Genomic DNA, 21,770 nt, shown 5'->3' with positions numbered 1-21,770 from the left:
TCCCCTAAATATTGTTTAAAAAAAATAACAAAATTAACAAATAAAACTTTTCTTTGCGTGAATTTTATTGATAAAGTCATTTGGATATTTAAACAACACAAATTATTAATTTAAAAAATACTCTACATTACCAGTGCCCTAAATGGATGATAATTAACCAAACGTTGTATTTGTTAATCCATTTTTTTCTTCTTCTTCCAAACCACATTACTCGTTTGAGCCACGGTTATGAAATAAACCTGAAAATATTAAAAACCCTACCATAATAAATTTTAATGGCTAAAAGCAGCTTAGTTTTTGTGTTCATTTTAGATGATGTCATATGTGCCAGTAATTGTAGAATGACTCCACATATTTTTAGTGCTTGGTAATGGAAAGTACCCATGGTTCCAGGTCCAGGATTTTATACCAGACTTAGTCTACATTTCAGCAGCAGTTTGAGGAATTAAAGGCGTGAGAAAAAGGGCAAGGTGACAGTAAAAATCTGATCTCGGCTGAAGATGAAAGTAAAAGGCTGGAGACAGTAGTAAAACCCCGTCCGAGAGTATTTCCTGCTGAAAGTGGGTCTGCGCTGAGTTTAGAGAGAGAGGCCTGAGAGCGCGCTGCACTGTGGGAGCAGTCGGAGTGGCGAAGATGGCTGCGAGCAGGAGGCTGCACAAGGTACTATCTTTACAATCGCCTTTTAAAAAATTTATCAAACTGTAGTTGAAGTCATATAGCAGCCAGGCGTTAGATTAAACGTTGGGGAAGTGAAGTGTGCGACCGTTCGGTTCATACCTTCGTTCGTTTGTGATTTTTCCGCGTTAGAATGAGTGAGTCCACGATAAGTGTCTTTTAGCTTGGAGGGCTAAACTGTTTTGGTTGACAAAAATCTATTATGTTTTATCACTTCTTAATACTAGACTACCTCTTGTTAAATGTGTTGAATAAAAGTCTACAATACGGTATAAAGAATGCGGCCTAGTGACTCATAAATCTGTGTAAACAGTATGGGGTCAAGTTGGCTTCCTATTCGGCAGTTTCTTTTTCGGATTTTCCGTTCCACCTTAAATGGCGCGGTAGTTACACTACAGCGCCTCAGGACCAGAATGGAACCGCTGCGCAGTTTAAGGTGGAAGGGAACATTCGAGTAGGAGGACAACTTAATCTTCGAGTCAGCTAGCCGTCTTGAACTTGTCGTGACATTTAGCTATTGGTGGCGCACATAGCTTTTTAAAGTATCAGTTTAGCCGTGAGTTCGGATATATAAGTTAATTTATGCTGTTGGTTATGTTTATTTCTGATCGTTATCTATTTTACTTGTCAGTTTATCTAACCGAAAGAAGCCGGACACGAGGCCGGTGGATGAATAACTGATATTTACAGGCTTGGCTTCGCAGTCGTAAGAGCTAAAAAGAGTCGAGTCTGTTTTACTTACTTTTAAAAAAAAATTAAATTCCTTGTGTATTCTTTTACTTGTTGGTAATTAGCCATACCTATCTGGCTAACGCCCTCGTAGGTTCCTTATGCCTATTCTTTTTAGGTCCACTAATAACGTGTGTGATTTTTGTGCCAAAAAAACAAAAACAGCAAAACTATGTAATATATTTTTTACACGGAGTCATTCTATTAATTTAATATGCTGTTTTTTAAATATATAATCGTAACTCGAAAAGGTAAATACTAGTGTATGTTAATTACCTCTGTTCTGATTGGTGTCCCTTCTGCTTAAACATTCTGTTCTGAAAAACTGAAGTGTGAATGAGCAGTGCTCAACTGCTCTAGGCTTAATATTTCGACTGGAATAATTGTACTTTGTGTTTGTGACATCACAAAACCATTGAATACAAAGGGGACTGGTTTCTGAAATTTTGTTTCCATATATGGACAGATAAGTGAATAGTTACATATGACACATATATAAAGTGATTATTTGAAACAAAATAATAATAATAATAATAATAATACAAGAGGAATCCTCAGTTTTCCGTGTTATGGGCTCTTTAAGCAAAACCGAAAGCATACATTGTCTTTTGCTTTGAGAACGTTTCACTTCAAAGATCATTTTCATTTCTCAGCCACCCACAAATATGAAGAATGTTGAGCATGTTCATTCATTTCTGAAATCTGATAAGTCCATGTTAACATTTATCCTATTTGGGACAACTTGTACTAAGTGCTATAGATCTCTCTTTAACTAGTTTACTTAGACATCTTTCAGTGGTTAACAATATCACATAGGTGCAATATGTTATTCTTGCTTGGAGGACACTTCCTCATCTGATAAGTAAGGTTGTAACTGCTCAATTAGGTCTTTGTCGTAAGGAATAAAACTTGCTAATCACAAGATTATCCATATGAGGGTATAGTTATTTGTAGGCCTTTTATTTAACATAATATTTTATTATTATAACCCAAGTGGTGCTGGTGAACCAATATGTGTAACATGTATGAGATATGTAGAGACACAGTCTAATCTTGGAATAGAGTGTTGTAGTTGAAACTTCTTGGACTATTTTTTTATTTATTTCTTTTTTTTTAACAGATTAAGAACAGTCCAGAATATTAGACAAATGTGCATCAAAATAAAGTGAGTTATTTAAACATATTACAGCCAAATGTTTCTGTCTCTTTTCCTTCACAGGAGCTTGAAGAAATCCGCAAATCTGGAATGAAAAACTTCCGTAACATTCAAGTCGATGAATCTAATATATTGACATGGCAGGGTCTCATTGTTCCAGTAAGTGACATTTTTCAGTTACTAAATCAAAATGTAACCAGTTAATTTTCCACTTGATGGTAAGCTTTTACCTACTACGTGTTTGTACAAGTGTGGTCAGATCTTATACTTTATAAAATATGTCTGGGGAATGTTCAGTTACAGTTCCTCATATTTTAGTTTGGATGTGATTTACTGCTCAAATGAGAAATTTTTTATTTATTTATTTTTTGCTGTTTTATGTTTTGGAGCTTTATGACCAACAATGACATTCTTTATCTCTAGGATAACCCTCCTTATGACAAAGGGGCCTTCAGGATCGAGATCATCTTCCCTGCAGAATATCCTTTCAAACCCCCAAAGATCACATTCAAGACGAAGATTTACCACCCCAACATTGATGAAAAAGGACAGGTCTGCCTGCCTGTCATTAGTGCAGAAAACTGGAAACCAGCTACCAAAACTGACCAAGGTGAGCAAACCTGTTACAAATTAGTGGCAAGCAACAGACCCTTATAAAGTAAACTTTAGTTGAGTGCTGAGTAAGCCTGTCACTCTTGATTATGATAGTTATTGAAAGGTAGAAACATTTTCTACCTTTTTCTAACAAAAATTGGCAAAATATATTAAACTTATTTTAAATATGTCGGTATAATTTGAGGATAATATATTATTCTTTAAGATCAGTAAAGTGTTTTTCCAAAAAAATATATAGACCCGTCTGTTTGTTAATATTTTTATACACTTAAAATGCAATGTCTCTGATTGTGGAAACACTGTTATCTCTGGTTTGTTTATGTTCAGAAACTCTGCGTTTTTCAAGGTGGAAAAGTATGTTTTAGGGAAAATATATATATAAGAGAGATTGTTGTTTGAACGTGGCTGAAGTTTAACTCGTCTTTACGTTTTTATACACTGTCTGAATTACCACAGAAACTAATTTGTAATTTAAGTTGTTTAGGGTTTTAGCACTTTCGCTATGTGTTTATCTTCATGCAGTTAGCTCTCCTGAATTTATAGTCAGTATAGAGCAATATCCTCATCTCGGTTCTTGCTTATCAAAGTTTAGAGGTCTTTTTGTTTTCTAAAGGAGAAAAGCCAGGCGTACTGAACTGAGACACTTTGGGAATTCTTTACCCATTTACATACACCTGGGCTTCGTAAACACATTAGACCAGTTTCCAGCATGCAAATAGACTGGAGAACTAGCAAATAGTGAGGACACTGCCTCAGAATTTTATTTATTTATTTATTTTTTAAAGTGTTTTTTGATTGAAATTGTGAATGTCACCTTTTAATACCTGGATCTGATGTCTGGACAAATTAGGGAAAGTGTTGGTCATTTGCACTGAAAATTCAACCAATTTTGTGTTTCCTCTGTTAAATCAGTTGTTCCGCACTATATTTAAAGAAGGTGATGTAATGTGTTACCTGTTGTGGGTTGTTTATGTTACCATGGTGACAGCACTGTCAGGCTTAAAGTCTGAAATGCCCACATAGCCCTGATTAGGTGGAGAAGCTAAATTACTGTTTTGTTTCCTAGCTTTAAACTCCAGTTGAATATAACTGTAGATTAAACTTTTCTTTTGTTTCAAAGCTTTTTTGTCATTGAGATTGTTAAAATTAGCATGTTGACAGATTTTTAAAATACTTTCTGGCAAATAATTGTATAAATATGTTAATCTATGGTACTGCACAAACCATAAACCTCTTTTGATAAGAGTTTTCAAAATATGCCTTACATTATTAAGTCAGTTGTCGTTTCAGTGAGGAAGGAGTGGGTGTTGTTTTTTTTTTGTTTTTTTTTTTTTAATAAAGTAATCAGGTTTAATTAAGGTCTTATGATAGCCCTAGTACTGCTTTTAAGGTTTGCAAGCCAATACAGTAATGATTTACAGTGCGTCATATGACTGCTGTATTGTGCATCGTGAAATGAGATTACAACTGGGGAAGTCAAAAATATTTGTATAAATTGCACGCGAATATATAATTTTTTAAAAATTATTATTTTATATGAATGTCATGACAGCTGAAATCAACTCAACACATAATATATCCAAATGCATCATGGGTGTATCTGCCTAAAAGTGTGTATTTGTCTGTTTGTTTTTTAGTAATTCAGTCACTCATCGCCCTGGTGAATGATCCACAGCCAGAACACCCCCTGAGGGCCGACCTAGCAGAAGAATACTCAAAGGACCGTAAAAAATTCTTTAAGAACGCAGAAGAGTTTACAAAGAAACACGGTGAAAAGCGGCCAGTGGACTAATGATACCTGACAAGTGTGTAGCCCCTCTCCTCCCAAACGTAAATTCTTCTCTGCTGCCCTTGCCTTCTCTCTTCCTTTTCCCTCCTTTTTCCTCCTTCCTTTCCCCGTCCAATACCCTACACACGTGTCATTCTAATTGAGCTGGAGAATTGCACCACAGCTGCAGCCTCCGTTTTAAAGCAGGACTCCGTGTGGATATGTCACCAGTTTCTCTGCCTGGTGTTAGCTTGAGGCCCTTACTAACTTTCTACTTCTACATTTTTTTGTTTCTTTATTTTTAAGTTAAAATTGAAACATGTCAAGATTTGGATAGGGAAAAGCATAAGACTGGAAAGCTGGTAAAGGAATTAAAAATTGTATTGGGATATCTCAGTATCACTTGCTGACCCTGTTGAGTGAAATCATCACTGCATTAGTATGCACTTCTTCTTTAATCAGCTTATTCGAAAAAGATGAAAATATGTAATTTATCATGTATAATAATTTTTTTTGTTGTCCTTGTTCCCTATTCTCATATTTGTGCGCCAAAAAATGAAACTGTTTGATGTTGGAAAATGAATGAGGTGAAGGAGGTTACACAGCTTGATACTGGAGGAGTGTGGCAGTAATATTTTCATACTGATCTTTTTACTTTCACTGCACTTCTTGAGTTGCACTGTATTCTGTGGAACGGCCTCCTCTATGCCCCCTTAGAAAATGTTAGATTTGCAGATCCACTGAGTAGTCTAACAAAGGCAAACTAGGCATCAATATTATCAAGTCCTTTGTTTCACAAATGGAGAAAAAAATAAGGAAGGATAAAAACCATCTTTGTGTGACTGAACATACTTTTATGGTGATGATTGCTACTTTTAAAAAAAAAAAGACACTTTTTATTTTAATGTTTCATAAATACATCTTGTTTTTTGTTCCTTCTTTGGATTTAGGATAAAAATGGAAATAATGCCTCTAGGAGTACATGTCCATGCATTCCTGAGGCTAAAGAGGACAAAAAGATCATTGTGGCTCATTCCTCCTAAACAGAATAAAGAGCAGTAGGCAGCAGAGACGTTTTAGATCAGGCTCTTGCAGTTTATTTCTTGTATTCAATCTATAAAATTTCAAACAGACTATCATAATCTACTTGTCTCTTCTCTCACCAGAGCAGCCAAGTTGTACATGGTAGTGAAGTAGGGATCACAGAGGAGGTGTGATTTCACGCTTTTTTTTAGTTGGCCTGTAAGTAGATATCTTGGCTGATATGTATTTAAAACCGTCACTGGTAACATGCCCCTCTAAGTCACTTTGCACCGGTCACAGTAATATCAACAGTTCTCAGAGTAAAAGTTCATTTTATAAAGCATTGTGAATTCTTTTAGAAACACTTCACTTATTTTGTGTATTGGAATTAAGGAAGAAAAAAGGAAGACCAAGTGTACAGTCATGAGGATGACGTTATATACAGAGCGGCTAACTTTGATTGGTCTCTCTGAGTGTGCTGACTCTGATTGGTCAACAATTTCCTAATAAAGCCAGCTAACCAATGAGAGTATTTGTCTGGGATTCTCCAGTCAAAAGGATGAATTAAAATATTGAAAGCAGCATGATTTCCTCTTAAATAGACTGCTTTCAGGGTTAATTTTTTTTCTCCCACAGAAAAATTTCAGCAAACAATCCTTTCTAATACAACTACAGAACATCTCAGTGCACTGAATTTTGTTAGAGAACCGCCTTCTCTTTTTAGAATTCTTGTGGTCTTAATCAAGTAAGACATTGGTGTGAAATCACCAGTCTCCACAAACACCTTTGCCTATTCACCACTTCATTCAATGCTATTAAATATGAACAAGGAATTAGATAAGAAGGCTAAAATGTTACTGAATAAATTACTCAAAAATTAGTTTAATACAGAGACCCAAAGTAATCTTTCTTGAGTACATGTATGTGTAGTAGATACTACGATCTTAAGTGTCTGTATTTACATGTAAAAATGGTGGCAGCATTTTGGAGACTGATGAATTTCAGACCATAAACGTCAGATTATAAAGAGGATCTGAGGAGGCAGGTTTGAATAATTTCTTACTCAACATCTAAACCTGAAAGGAAGCTGATGTATATCAGAAGTGGTGGAGGAATCTATTCTCCCAGGATCACAGTTTTTAGTTACATCACTATCACATTAGGGTTGTTTTAACAAAATCAGATTAAGCCTAGATTAAAAACCATTTCACTGGTTATTCCTCATCAACTGTGAACAGTAGTCTAAGTTTAATACATGTCCAGGAACCAGTCTTGGATGTACTCATTTTTTTGTGTTTTAATGTGAAAGGATTTGGTGTTGGTCTTCACCACTGGTGGTGTCACAATACATTTTTAACTTTTAAAATTATTGAGAAGAGATTTTTTTTTATCACCATTCCTTGTTGGCTACTTCAGTTTTGAATACACATCCGGCCTCAACAATACATGAAATCTAATATTTTTCTGGGAAACGTTTTTGTCTGGTTCATGAGCATTCTAAAATTCCATTATAGTGAACAAAACTCTTCCATCCAAAAATCTGATCAAATCAGATCTGTAAAATATTTTTAGTGTAACAGTGCTCTGGAAGCATGGGTTCATCCAGCTTTATTAATGCAAACTTAAAAATCATACAGATTGTTGGAAAACAATGTGGTACCAACATTTAGTGTGTGTGAGTGTTGTGAACAGGTTTGTTTTGTGAAGCTTATGGAAGCACACTGTCCCTCTTTATCCATTTAAAGGCTTCACAGGTCACAAGCTGTTGCATTAGAATCATATGGTGATTTGTCTGACTCAGGTGCAGTAATTATAGTTGTTTAAAACAGTTTGCAATATTAGTCTCAGCTCAGACTACGGAAGTGCTCCGATATTTAGACAAAGATATCAAACACTTGTGTGGAATAAAATGTTTCATGATTTTAATTAAAATAATATTACACCTAAAATATAAATACATTTGTTACAATATATGTAATAAAAATATACAATATATTTAAAAATAGTACATTGCTACATGCTCAGACACTGAAATCTTCATGTGCAACACAATAAAAAAAAACTTGGACAGTTCCACCTACTGAAAATGGCCCCGTTTGGTTAAAATGTCCTACAATTTTCCAGTAATTTGTAGTATTTGGAGTGTTTTGTATTTTTTTCCTACTAAGGCAGTTAGCTAAAAACTCCTTCATTTTAGGACACCTGTCACAGTGAACAATGTGTGTGTTGTCTCTAATCATCATCATCTCTTTACATGTGGTATTGCAATCCTCATGCTGATCCAAGTAGGAACCAAGCACAGAAACAACACTTCACTTTAACGCAGGAGGATATAAACATCTCCATTACCTTCTCTTACCCATGTGTTGCAGCACCTGACTGTGTTAGTAATTTATCCCTTGGGGATTGGGTGAAAAGCTCATTAGTTTAATCAGGTGTTACATTCCATGTCTTCTGAGCCCCCTTGAGACTCTCAGCACCTGAGGTCCCCGTCGAGTGGCCTGTAAGTGTTTAAAAGTCATTGAAGGCACATAGAAGGATTCCCTGCTGCTTATAGTAGCTGAGCAGCTCCGGATCCCTCAGGGTGTTAAGCTCATGGAGCCGATCTGAGGACTGAGAGAAGTTATCTGGCCCTTCTCCACAGCCACCCTGAAGAGGATGACTTGGATACCCAGGATGCACCATCAGTTCCACAGAAACTGGCCGATATGAATCCGAGGCACCCAGGTCATCAGGCTGCACTGCTATGGATGTCCGAGCCTCCAGAGCAAAGCCCAGGGCTCTTTTGAGGTTGGTGAGAGACATATTCATCCCCATAGTGCTGAGGCCCAAATACACATCTGGCCATCTGTAAAGGCAAACAACAACAATTACTTTAATAACAGTTTACCTGCTGTGTGTTCTCTGGCATCAGAACTGTAATTATGATATAGATAAACAGGTTAAAAACCTCTAGAAATATATGCATGAAAAAAGGTTTATCCTGTATGTAAATCTTCAGAAGATTTTCAAATGACACTTCTGAAATGGTTTCATTGATTGTTGCCATTCAGGATTAGAAACAGCATTCATTTGTAATTTTCAAGGCACTTTTTCTTTTTTAAGTGGCTAGGTTCTGCAAATGCAATGTCATTTCCCTACTTTTCCTTTTCAGTTTCAGCCATTTCTTCAGCAAAACAGTTTACACTATGACTAACACTATATAATTCATATATCTAGGAGTTTCACTAATTACATATGAATGCAGATAATCATGGTGCTAACATATTATTAAGGGTCATTTTACATTTGTACAGATTAAACACCTTTATGGATTTTTGTCCTTGACTGACAGTTGTTGCTATTTTACCAACCTCAGTTACAAAAATGTTGAGCCAGTATATGAAAAAACTGTTTTCTGTTTAACCTGCAATGGACTGAAAGTATAACATCATATCTGAAGTTTTACACAAAGTTATCCTCCTCATTTTTGCAAAATTAGACCTATTTCAGATATGGTGCTTGCAACACATTTTCAAAAAAGCTGGTATAGAAGAATGTTTGCCACTGTTTTCCATTTAACAAGAACTAATCAACTCCATTCCCATCAACTGAGTCATATATTTTGAAGTTTGAGACTGCTGTGGAAGGCATGAAGCCCAGTTTGTCAATCACACTCTCTAAATGTGCATCCATGCAATTCCAATCATTTAGAATGCAGTGTGACAATGTCATTTTGATATAAGCTAGAAGCACAGAAAACACAAAATAAATGTTCCATAAATGATTTAAAGGTTGACTTCTTAGACCAAATCCTACATTTTCCATGTGTATAATGAGTTCACAAGCAGAGAGGTCAGCAATATTTCTAGGTATAATATATCCTTTTTCAGAATAAAGTAGGCCTTTCCTGGTTTCTTAATTTAAGGCTAACTCCAAAACCTGTTTTTGAGCATTTCAGAACAATGACATTTTAAACTACTTACATAATAAAAACAAGTAGTATGCATTACTGAGGGCTAAAATACCTGATTCCATGCCGATGGAAGACCTCAATTGACTGGAGGGCATCCTTCTCGACCTGCAAGTAGAAGTCTCTGAGATGAGGAGGTAGAAACGTACAAGAATGCAGACCAGGCTCCACTGGGACACGTGTGTAAGTGATTCCAAAGTCAGAAAGAACCTGTGCAAACACTTCACGCACCTCTGGAAACAAACCAGACACAACATCCAACACTAAAATTACATCTTAAGTAATACAACTGCAATTTATATCTGAAAAAAAAGGAAAAATAAAAAAGATATTAGCTATATCAGATGCTTTTCACATGCTCCTTGGTTCCTGTTGTTACCTGGCAAGATGTGCACATGCTGATGGCCATCCATGTGACTTGGCAGGTGACCAGTGAGCTCACAGAAACGCTTAACCTGAGCCCTAAGCTCTGCCTCCACCTGTCAATCAGAGAAAACCTGTTCTAGCAGAATTTGAGGAAACATGAAAGAATGTTTCAACATTTTACTTGACTTTCTAAACCTGAAACGTATTTTCAGCAAATGCTCCAAATAAACACTCTGGTCAATAACACCATTGTCAAAATAAAGATAGTTTACTACATTTACATAACCGGGTGCTCCGGTTTCTTCCCAAAGTCCAAAAAAGACACGTTGGTGGGTTGATTGGTGACTCAAAAGTGACCGTAGGTGTGAGTGAATGTGTGTGTGTGTTGCCCTATGAAGAACTGGCACCCCCTCCAGGGTGTATTCCCGCCTTGCGCCCAATGATTCCAGGTAGGTGCTTACAGATAATGGATGGATGGAATATCACACTGAAAAAATGTAACTGGAGGAAAAAAATATATCTCACCAAGAAATAATTGTTTGCAATGATTAGTACCCATAAAATATTACAAGTAAATTTTAACTGAAGTATTTTTTCAGTTTTCTATTTTACTTTAAGTTGATCAGGATAACTAAAGCAGATAATTTAAACAGTAATCCATGTTTTTTCGTATTTCACTGGGATACATACAGTACAGTGCAGAAGTTTTAGGCAAATGGAATTTAAAAAGCTATTTGAAAGCTATCTAATCAGTTAAGAGTTCATTTTCTCAAAAACACAAACAAGGAAACCCTAATTAGCATAAAACAAATAGGATTATTACAGTAAGTAGTGATGTTCTCTGTGTTTCAAATCTCTCCACGTGGCAGTCTAATATTATTTTACATTGTTGTCCAATTCCTAGTTTTACTGGTTAATAAACGCCTCACTGTGTTAAATCAAGTGTGCTGGTGATTTAACAAATCCAGACAATCTGGAAACAAACTAGCTTTCTTCTTCACACTAGCTCACAATTCACTTTTTAGAAAATTTTATATATATATATATATATTTTATATATATATAATGTATGTTTTTGTATTTATTGTAATTACATATTTTATACAGACACCATTGTTATTAAGAAGATAAATAATTTCAAATAAGAATAATAATCATCATTATCATCTTAGGCTGAAAAGACTTGCACTGTAAATATGATGTGACACTGACACCCAAGTATATTTTGTCCCCATAGTGAGGAGGATATTGAGAAAGGTAAAAAATCCCCAAAGATCACTGTTGGAGAATTAAAGCAAGAATTACCATGGTGAGGTCACCAAATCTCCAAAAGTAACATTAAAAACACCTCTATGCTGAAAGAGTCATTCAAAAGCTTTGCTGTCATCTAATCTCAAATGTAACCACTTGGGGTTTTGTTAAACCCTATGGGAACTGTGTTTAATGGTCGGATTAAATGAAACGTGAGTTTGTGGGGCTGTTTTACCCCCAAAGGCCCAGGCAAACACTTCAGTGTACATGGCTTGAGGACTCCATACAATGCAAGGACATTTTAAGTCAAAATCTGTATGCCTCTGCCAAGAGACTAAAAATATGTAATTTCTGGATCTTTCAGCAGATCAATGATTAAAAATATATGTCAGAATCAACTCCAAACTAATTTATTGAAAACAAAATCAGCTGGCACAATGGCACAACAGGCATTGTTCTGGGGTTGTGGGATCAAGTGACTGTCTTTGAGGAGTTTGGTGTGTTCTTCAGGTGCTCCAGTTTCCTCCCACGGTCCAAAAACACATTGGTAGGTGGATTGGCTACTCAAAAGTGTCCATAGGGGTGAGTGAATGTGTGCATGTGTGTCGTCCTGTGAAGGACTGGCACCCCCTTGAGGGTGTGTTCCTTCCTTTCGCCCAATGGTTCTGGGTAGGCTCCGCACCCACCGTGACCCTGAACTTCATAAGCGGTTACAGAAAATGAATGAATGAAAGAAAATCAGGTGGCACGATGGTACAACAGGTATTGTCCTGGGCTTGTGGGTTCAAGCCCCACTTCGAGTGACTGTCTGTAAGGAATTTAGTGTGTCTGCGTGAGTTTTCTCCAGGTGCTCTGGTTTCCTTCAAAAACACATGTTACAAGGTGAACTGGCTACTCAGAAATGTCTGTAGGTGAGGGTGTGTGAGTGACTGTGAGAGTGTGTGTCTGCCTGCAATGGACTGGCACCCACTCCAGTGTGTGCTCTGCCTTGTGCTCAGTGATTCTGGGGAGGCTCCAGACCCACTGAACTAGATAAGCGGTTACAGACAATAAATGAATGAAATCAAGATCTGCCATGGCTAGTACACCCAATGAAAATCTGAGGCGTGAGCTAAAGAGGAGTGTGCACAACAGAGCACTAAGAGCCTGGACAATCTGGAGAGATATTGTAAATAGGACGGGTTGAAAATTTCTTGCTCTGTATTCACCAGCCTTATAAGATGTTCAGACTAAGTGCTGATTTAATGGCAAAGTTTTAAATTCAGGGTGTTTGTTAAGCTCTGTTTTAATGAAGGATTACGTCCTCAGGGTAAACTTACTTCAAAGGAGAGTTGGACTTTTTCATTTTTTCAATGTGAGACTAAGTTAACAAAATCTGAATGTGTAATAACCTCTTATACTCATCTTTAATAAATAGTGCCAATGGGGAGTTACTGTAATAGGAAATAGGAAAGTCAACTGCAAATAGGAAAGTCATAGCCAGTGTTACTGGAACAAGAACTATATCACCTCTATTTGAAAGTCATTAAAGTTGTTTGAACTTTATTTGACTTGATCTGTGTAAACATTCAGGTCTATTGTAATATTTATCTGCTGCTGTCATAGCTAAGTAAATAACCCTTCAAAATTTACTATCCTCTGAAAAGCACAACATTTTGTGTAATCTTTTCTGTTCTATTACAAAAGAGTGAGTCTTTGTGTGTGAAGTGTGTCAGTATATGCCCAGCCTCTACCACGTAATGCATACCTCTGCCATGTTCATCTGGCCACTCTGTAGAACTTCCCTGAAGCCCATTTTGCCGTAAAAGAAGCCATCTTTGTTGAGGAGTGTGGATCTCCTCAGCTCCTGGCACACGGGCGCACCCTCAGAGAGGTTTGCATGGAGTCCTATGGGAATATGATGCCTAAGGATCGAAAGAACAGAACAGAAGAGTAACTGGACTATTTTTTTTTAATGTTGTAAAGAGGCGCATATCAAAAGTAACCATGAGTAGACTGTATGAGGGTGTATATAAATGACTGAATAGAACTGTAATTGACAAAGTATTCTTCACAAATTCACTTCAGTATAACCAAATACTGTATATTATCACTGGAAAATAACCTGAAATTGACAAATCCATTAAAATCCCATCCTTGTGATCGTTACTCAGGACACTGTAATAATCTGCTGGTCTAGTCTTCAGCAGAACTGGAGAATAGGGACCAGGAGTCTAGCAATTGTTATTTATCTTTATTTATCTTTATCTTTATTAAGAGCTCCCAATTTCAGCCATGGGACTACCACATTTTGGACATGTTTGTACTATTCCACATCTTGTATATTTGACTCAAATTATTCTCATTAACAGTTTCACACCGAGATCACACCAGCTCATAACAGGTTCACACAAGTGGAACTTGTGACCTGATTAAGTTTGAGCAATGTTTGTATAGGAAAATCATGAAGTTCCACAGAAATTTCAGTCACAGACGTGTACGTGTGTATGTGTGTGTGCGTTTGCGTGTGTGTATGGTGGGGGGGAGGGGTTCTTACGCTGAGGTGCTGGATGAGAAGGTCCAATGTTTACTTTCTCTGGGTCAGTGTTTTAGTATAGCAGTGTATTCACTCTGTTTTTGGATAAGAACCCCACCCCCCTCTCAGACCCTCACCTCTTGGCCAGTTCAGCTGCATGCTCGGCTGAGACGGCGTTGACGAGCAGAGACACGTTGGAGATCCCTCCGCTCTGGAAGCAGTCCACAATCCCCCGGTTCCTCCGCTCACAGTATCCGAAATCATCTCCCGTCACCACCAGCTTCACCCTGGGCTGAGGCATCTTCACCCAGCGCTGCTCAACGACACAGACTCCAAGTTTTCCAGGAAGGTATAAGCGATTACATTACGGTCATAAAACTGCGTGACGTTACAGGTCGAACCCGTCGCTTCCTTTAACGCCGAGTCACGATGGAGAATTGCTTCAAGCTGATGACTTTAACGTGTCGAAACATTGCCTTATGAGCTGTACATTACAGTCACGTGGTTAACTGAGATAAATGACAACGTAACAACAGCATGATCAATAGGATGTTAAACCTACATATCCTGACTGGCTCTCACATTACAACTGTCAGATGGTAGTGGACCTTTTCCATGTGTTTCAATAAACTGCACCTTCTAAGCTTTTAGAATGATTCATTCGAAGAGTAGCATCACTTTATCAACATACGAACAGGTCACTGATTCGTTTTGTAGCTATTTATAACTAGGAAACCGCTTTGTGTCATCTCCTCCTCGCCTTGCTTTGCCCCCTCAGACTACGCTATGCCACGGTGGCCTGTGGGTACAGATCAACGATGCGATAATCACTCACCCATTTTACAGTAAGATAAGTGCCATTGGTGCCGAACGGGTTTCACTATAGCGGCTATGTCCTCTTCTCTTCTGCTGTGACTGTCGTGTGTCTGCCTGTATTTGGGACGCCCAGCCCATGCGTGCTACGATAGGTTAATCCTTCAAACTATATTAGAGTCGTAACCAAGGATTGGTAAAAACAGGGGGCGGGGATTCCACCAGCCAATCATACGGCGGAATGGTAAGTTTAATCTGAATACGGGTGGGGAAACAAAAATGCCGCCCGGACACTCCTCAGAGAGCTGGACGGCTGCTACTTCCTTTCTCTCCCCCCCTGCTGGTTCGATATGGAAATATATTTTTCTAATGAGACCCGTCACATTCATCAATTAATTCATTCTCTAATTTGGTCTTTGGGTGTTTTCAATTTTTCTTGGCTGCTCCCTGCTTGTTGTCCTGAATATTGTGGGTATCCATGACACAATACAACAACTACAATAAAAAACTTATAAACAAAAAACAAACTTTAATATGAATGTCTTAGTTCCGAGTATTAATAACTTATTTTTTCTTCGCTTCCCATGTGCAAAGGCAGTAATCTGCATTTTATTTTGGCAGACTACTTCCATATTTGTCATCTGTATTTTGTTCTATTGATTTTACCAGGTGTTTAATTTCACTGTGTTCTTTTGGTGCAGCACTTGCACTATTTGTTTTAGTTCACTCTGCTCATTTTGCAGCTAATTTATTTATTTATTCTAATAATAATAAATTCCTAATAAGATGTTTTTGTTAACAACGTTTATTAATATCTGAGCTAATACTGAATACTGTTTGAATAAGTTTGATTAAACGTGGATAACACTACATACATACAGGACCACAAAGAAATTACACATTATGGAATTTTACTACCTTTCAATTTCTGGCTAGGGTTAGTCTGTGACCGTTTTTCTCTGAAGTTATTCAGAATAACTTCAGAATAACTATACTCTCTCTCTCTCTCTCTCTCTCTCTCATTGTAAAGCTACTGGGTTGGATCAATGAACAAAGACAATGTTTTGATGATAACAAAATATTCTGTTCACAGTAACAATATCATCCTGCTGAGCGCCGTTTGTTAACTAACTCAGTTTATGTACTATAGCTAATTTACTTCAAAATGTTACTTAAACCAGTGTTTCTCAAAGTGTGGCGCGCTCCCCTAGTGGGGTGTGTAGGTATTGCAAGTGGGGCGCAAGGAATCTGAAGAAATGAGCATTTCTTTATTAATGAGTCTGTCTTTATTTAATGCCTTTCTGTTTTGCCTATAACGCTTACTCAGATTTGCACAGATTGAAAAGTGACAGACTGAAGAACAGTTTAATTAATAGGCCAATTTTCTGTATTTTTGAACATTGATGTTAATATTGTATCTGGTGTTACAATGTTAAGCTACTGATTTAGAGATACAAGTTGATGTTACTTAAATAAATATGAAAATTGTAAACTTGCATGTGTATTTATTACAATTTTTCGGGGCAATATGGTACAGGTTGGGCATGGAAATTACCCTTTATCTGAGGTAGTCTGAACCACTGCTTTAAGCACACACAGAAACACCAGATTTAGGAAGGAACTGGTTTATATGCAAATATGATATATGATACAAAATGGATGAAAAGCCAAATAAGACCTACCTAAATATCCTTAATTACATTAACCAGAAAAATGTATTTACTAAAAAATGAATGAAATGCATACTGGAAAAAAAAGAAAATTGCAAACCCTTTAAAACATATACACGTCATTCATTCATTATCTGTAACCGCTTATCCAGTTCAGGGTCGCAGTGGGTCCAGAGACTACCTGGGATCATTGGGCGCAAGGCGGGAATACACCCTGGAGGGGGCGCCAGTCCTTCACAGAGCAACACACACACTCACACCTACAGACACTTTTGAGTCGCCAATCCACCTACCAACGTGTGTTTTGGACTGTGGGAGGAAACCCACGGGGAGAACACATCAAACTCCTCACAAACAGTCACTCAGAGCGGGAATCGAACCCACAACCTCCAGGTCCCTAGAGCTGTGTGACTTCGACACTACCTGCTGCGACACCCCATATACACTTTTTTTTTTACTCTGTGTCCAATCACTGTCCACTCTGATAGACACACCTATTGTATTGGCTTAGCACCCCAGAGCTGTGCAACAGCGACTCTACCAGTGCCACACCATGCTGGATGATGGAAGATGCCACTTACAGTTTTTTATGTAACTATGTAATATGTGTAATATTGCAAATTTGTAGTTAATGTGATCAAGTTACAGATATGTTAAAATGGATCAGACACAGTAGTCACAGTATTTTCCACTCTATTAAACACTCCTACCTTCTTGGTCTACATTGTAGATGTAAAGTCAGTAGCTAATTTGTTGCAGCACAATCTGTGGTTGTCATTCATCTATTTTTGGTCGGTGGACTATTCCAAGTCCAGCAGTGACACAGGAATTTAAAAACTTGAACAGCACCGCTGTGTCTGATCCACTCATACCAGAACAACACACATTACACCACCACCATATCAGTGTCACTGCAGCTCTGAGAATGATCCGCCAACCAAATCATACCTGCTCTGTGGTGGTCTTATGGGGTCCTGACCTTTTTTTAACACCTAGAATAATGGATATTATGTTATGGTTCTGTGTTTGTTTGTTTTTTTAAATGAAAAATATAAAAACAAAATACCCTGAGTGACTTACTTGGAACTCCCTTTCAATATTTAATTAAACCCATAACCCATATTTGTTTCTAGAAATCACGTTTGTAATATATTTTCAAGCAATAACATTATTTGTTATTTCTGGTGTTCAGCACAGGTTGTTGATTTACTTGTTTGTTTCGATAATTTGGTGTTCAATCATTGACCAGATCGCATGTGGTGACGTATGTTGTAACAGTTGTGAATAAGATATCAAAATAATTTAAAGCGTTAAGTAATTGTGATAAAACGTGTAAAGGATGCTAATTTTGGTTTGGAACGCAACCATTATGTCGTCACCACATCCTCAACCAATGGCTGAGCTCCGTGTGTGCGCGCGCTGCTTCCTTGTTTTCGGACTTGTCGTGACGGGATTGGTCCGTGGTGTGAATGCGGCGTTCACTGCCTGTATCTTACTCTAACTGTCCCTCTGTTTCTGTGTTATGTAGAAATAAACCCAGGTCTCGGTATGGAGCCGCTGAAGATTCTCCGCGTGTATTTAGACATTGTTGTGTTGAGTGTGGTGTTTGTTTTGTGTCAGGGCCGTGATCCGGATTCCAGTTTTGTGACATGTGGATCTCTAGTGAAGCTGCTTAACACACGACACAACGTCAGACTGCACTCACACGATGTGAAATACGGCTCAGGTAAAACTCATCTGTCCATGCCAGCTACTAAATTATCTTTTTAATACACATTTACCCTCGGCAGTGGCTAGTTTTCATCTCACAGGAAACCTGTGTTGGAGCAGCTGTTGGCCGCAGAGCAAATGGCAGCCAATTATTGTATTACAGTGTTGTGTTTCCTCTCTTGAATGAGCCCATAAATGTTTAAATCATGTCCTATTGGTCAGAAGATTTTAACTTAATGCAGAATTAATGTAGAGTGCGTGCTCGACAAAAAAAGTAAATAAATAAATATTAACATAGCACAACTCGTTTTGCGTTGTGCTTTAGGCTCATCCATCATTAGAATCAAGAAGGAAGCGAGAGGGAGGAGTTTGTGCTCTTCTGTTTTGAAATAGATATACTTATATACTTATACTTATAAATAAATACAATATTTCATTTGTAATGTATTGTAACCCTATTTCTCAGGAAGTGGGCAGCAGTCAGTCACAGGTGTGGATTCAGCAGATGATGCCAACAGTTACTGGCGAATTCGTGGAAAACCAAATGAAACCTGCCAGCGAGGAGTGCCAATTAAGTGTGGCCAAGCCATCCGTTTCACTCATATGAAAACTGGACGTAATCTCCACACTCACCACTTCAGCTCTCCCCTGTCCAACAATCAGGTCATTTGATTGTCTATTTGGTCTCTCCATAACTTTAAAGCAATCATTGGTTATGGTAATTAACCTTATAATATAGTGATTAATACAGTCCATAATTAATTTTGTTTGTATATTATACATTAGTGTGAGGATTAATTAAGTTTAAAATTTTGTATTAGAATTTGAAAAATATTTTAAACAATTATTAATCTCCTTATTTATATATTTATTTATACCCTTTAGTTAAGGGGTGAGAATGTACCCCTGTTGAAGGAGCTCAAATGCCTTGAGTACAGGGATGGGAAGAGGGATTGTGAGATTGACCATAGATTAGGTGCTGTACCTGCAGGAATGCAGTCCCTATACAGTAATGTTGTGGTGAAGAGAGACCTGAGCCTTAAAGCAAATCTCTGTCCTCACCCTCAACTACGGTCATGAACCCTGGGTAATGATCAAAAGAATGTGGATACAAGCAGTTAAAATGAGTTTTCTTCAATGTTTTGCTGGGTATACTCTCTGTAGTTGGTTATGGAGCTTGGTGATTAGGGTGAAGCTCTGAGTAGAACCACAGCTCCATCAAATTGAGAGGAGCAAGTTGACATGGTTTGGGCATCTGATAAAGATGCCTCCCACTGGAGGTATACCAGGCATGGCTAACTGGAAAGAGGCCCCAGGGTAGACCCAGGACATGCTGGAGGAATTATGTCTCTCTGCTGGCCTGGCAACGCCTTGGGACACCCCAGGAGGGGCTGGTGGAAGCTGCAAAAAGGAGATATGCCTGGGCTTCTTTGCTTGCCCTGTTGCCACTGCAAAAATATATTTAGTGATATATTTGTAATGTAAGACTAGGGATAATATTTTAAATGGTTAAATTCTTGTTCTCTGTGGTGGAAAACCTGTTGTGTTTATGGTTATTTAAAGAACAGTAAAGTCCCATATTTTCTTAAAACATTTTAAGATCACTTATGTGCTTTTTTTTATTTTAAATCTTTGTTTGGTAAGCAAGTAGCTTCCTGGACTATCTTGTTTTCAGTCACTGTGTGTTGTGACTTTAAACTCTTAAAACACTGTTTTTGTGTGCAGGAGGTCAGTGCATTTGGAGAAAATGGAGAGGGGGATGATTTGGATGTGTGGACAGTGCAGTGTAGTGGCACATACTGGGAACGTGATGATGCCATTCGGATCAAGCATCTCGGCACAGGCGTGTTCTTAAGTGTAACTGGAGAGCAGTATGGCCATCCAATCAGAGGCCAGCGAGAGGTCCACGGAATGCCTTCACCCAATCCGCACAACTACTGGAAAGTGATGGAGGGAGTTTTCATCCAACCCAGCAACGAACCCCTTCATCATGATGAGCTTTAAAAGCCCATAGTGCACTATTTAACACCCAGCCAATGAAGATCCATCAATTTTTCACTCACTTTTTTAGTTTCATTTTTATGTCATCGGCAAGTTTGTTTCCTGGGTTATGTCTCATTTTGTTGTGTTCCATGGCTATTGCATGGTACTTACCTGTCGTTTTAAAATTATGAATTGATTTAATTACTTTTGCTTAATACTTGACCTGAATGATTGGAGTTTTTGTTTATTTTTTGTAAATATAGTTAAAGATAAAATAACTGAGTTTTTGTGTTTTTGTTTTTTTTTTCCTTTTTTCTTAAATTTATCTGTGACACTGCAGTAGCACCACTGGCTGTTTTGAAGGTTTATTGAAGATTATGCTGTAACAGAATTCATCCGTTGTTGTTTAAGAAACATGCAATTATGAGCACATGAAAGGAGATAAAGTTGTCTGTTAAATAAAGTTTGGCAATAGTTTACTATCAATATTTTAAATTAGGTATAAAAATAAAAATACCCTAAATATTAAGTGGTTTGAAAATGGTAGGTGATAAGAATTTGCCACTGCGTTCATTATGAGTTCAATTAAGGAAAAAGTGCAAAAGCATGTGCAATTTGGTCTGTACAGTGTAATACTGTATACAAATATACACATGAGTTTTTAAAATGCTGATATCTTAATGATGATATATTATTTTTTTATTTTTTTTATATTAATTTACAAATGTCATTTTTAACACTGCACAACAATTACAATGTAGAGCCTGAATGTTTTATTTTTAAATTACAATTCTATATTGCACAAAAACTTACTTATGCAGCTAATCTGTACAGCAGACTGGGAACATATGGGGACGCACAGAATGTGTGACTGCCTAGAAACATAATAAAATTACTTGCAGGAGTAGTCAATTATTTCAATGCTGAAGACTTATTGAACACCCCCCATGTGTATATATTATCAAATGTTTGTTGAATGCCTTCACAGATGCACTTGATTCTACTTTTTAGAATGCTGATTAGGTGATCACCTGAACAGAATCCTGTTCTAATGAGTAACAGCATAAAAACTACTGCTGCTGTCATCACTATTCATTTGAAATAGTAATAGCTGGATGGGAAAAGCCATGCTAAAACTACCCAAAAATAAGTGTAGTCAAAATACAACTACAGATGATGCCAAAAGCATTGAAAAGGAAGGATCTTACTGAGGAAAAGAAGGGTTCAATTGTAGCTTTACTAGCACAGGGATACAGTGAGCATCAGGTTGCTTCCATCTTGAAAAATCTGTTGAAAAATGCAGTTCATAAGAACAAGGTCAAGTAGCAAACACATGGGATAACAAAGCTACAGACTGGCAGAGGTCGAAAAAGAATGACATGGGGCAGCTGGTGTGAACTGCACATTGAGGACAGTTCAAACCAGGCTTCTGGAGGCAGGGCTGAAGTCGTACATAGCTAGAAAAAAGCTCTTTGTCAACAAAAAGCAAAGAAGAGCCAGATTGAAGTTTGTGATAGACCAAAAGGATTGGACTTTAGAGGACT

The 21,770-nt window shown here is 37.5% G+C and overlaps 3 protein-coding genes across 4 annotated transcripts; 2 read left to right on the top strand and 1 right to left on the bottom strand.

The window, feature by feature from the left end:
• The first annotated feature begins 396 nt into the window (after positions 1-396).
• On the top strand, positions 397-6,881 carry LOC136678766 (ubiquitin-conjugating enzyme E2 L3). Its single transcript, XM_066656898.1, has 4 exons — positions 397-660; positions 2,624-2,719; positions 2,984-3,170; positions 4,813-6,881. The coding sequence occupies exons 1-4, from the start codon at positions 634-636 to the stop codon at positions 4,965-4,967; spliced, it is 465 nt and encodes a 154-aa protein (XP_066512995.1). The 5' UTR covers positions 397-633; the 3' UTR covers positions 4,968-6,881.
• A 147-nt stretch (positions 6,882-7,028) lies between these two features.
• On the bottom strand, positions 7,029-14,997 carry LOC136678765 (carbohydrate deacetylase-like). Of its 2 annotated transcripts, XM_066656896.1 has the most exons (6): positions 14,886-14,997; positions 14,188-14,363; positions 13,283-13,439; positions 10,298-10,397; positions 9,974-10,151; positions 7,029-8,814 (listed from the first exon to the last, which is right to left on the bottom strand). In XM_066656896.1, exons 2-6 carry the CDS (start codon positions 14,349-14,351, stop codon positions 8,478-8,480), a joined length of 936 nt encoding a protein of 311 aa, XP_066512993.1. In that variant the 5' UTR covers positions 14,352-14,363; positions 14,886-14,997; the 3' UTR covers positions 7,029-8,477. The 2 variants fall into 2 exon arrangements, with proteins under 2 accessions (XP_066512993.1, XP_066512994.1); XM_066656897.1 differs by having other exon boundaries at positions 8,679-8,814; positions 9,974-10,026; positions 14,188-14,947.
• A 2,964-nt stretch (positions 14,998-17,961) lies between these two features.
• On the top strand, positions 17,962-21,146 carry LOC136679088 (stromal cell-derived factor 2-like protein 1). Its single transcript, XM_066657372.1, has 3 exons — positions 17,962-18,259; positions 18,710-18,906; positions 19,969-21,146. The coding sequence occupies exons 1-3, from the start codon at positions 18,082-18,084 to the stop codon at positions 20,245-20,247; spliced, it is 654 nt and encodes a 217-aa protein (XP_066513469.1). The 5' UTR covers positions 17,962-18,081; the 3' UTR covers positions 20,248-21,146.
• Positions 21,147-21,770: the final 624 nt, after the last annotated feature.

This window comes from Hoplias malabaricus, chromosome Y (assembly GCF_029633855.1).
Source record: "Hoplias malabaricus isolate fHopMal1 chromosome Y, fHopMal1.hap1, whole genome shotgun sequence".
NCBI classification, from domain to species: domain Eukaryota; kingdom Metazoa; phylum Chordata; class Actinopteri; order Characiformes; family Erythrinidae; genus Hoplias; species Hoplias malabaricus.
The sequence above is the reverse complement of the archived record's forward strand: the minus strand, read 5'-3'. Positions and strand labels throughout refer to the sequence as shown.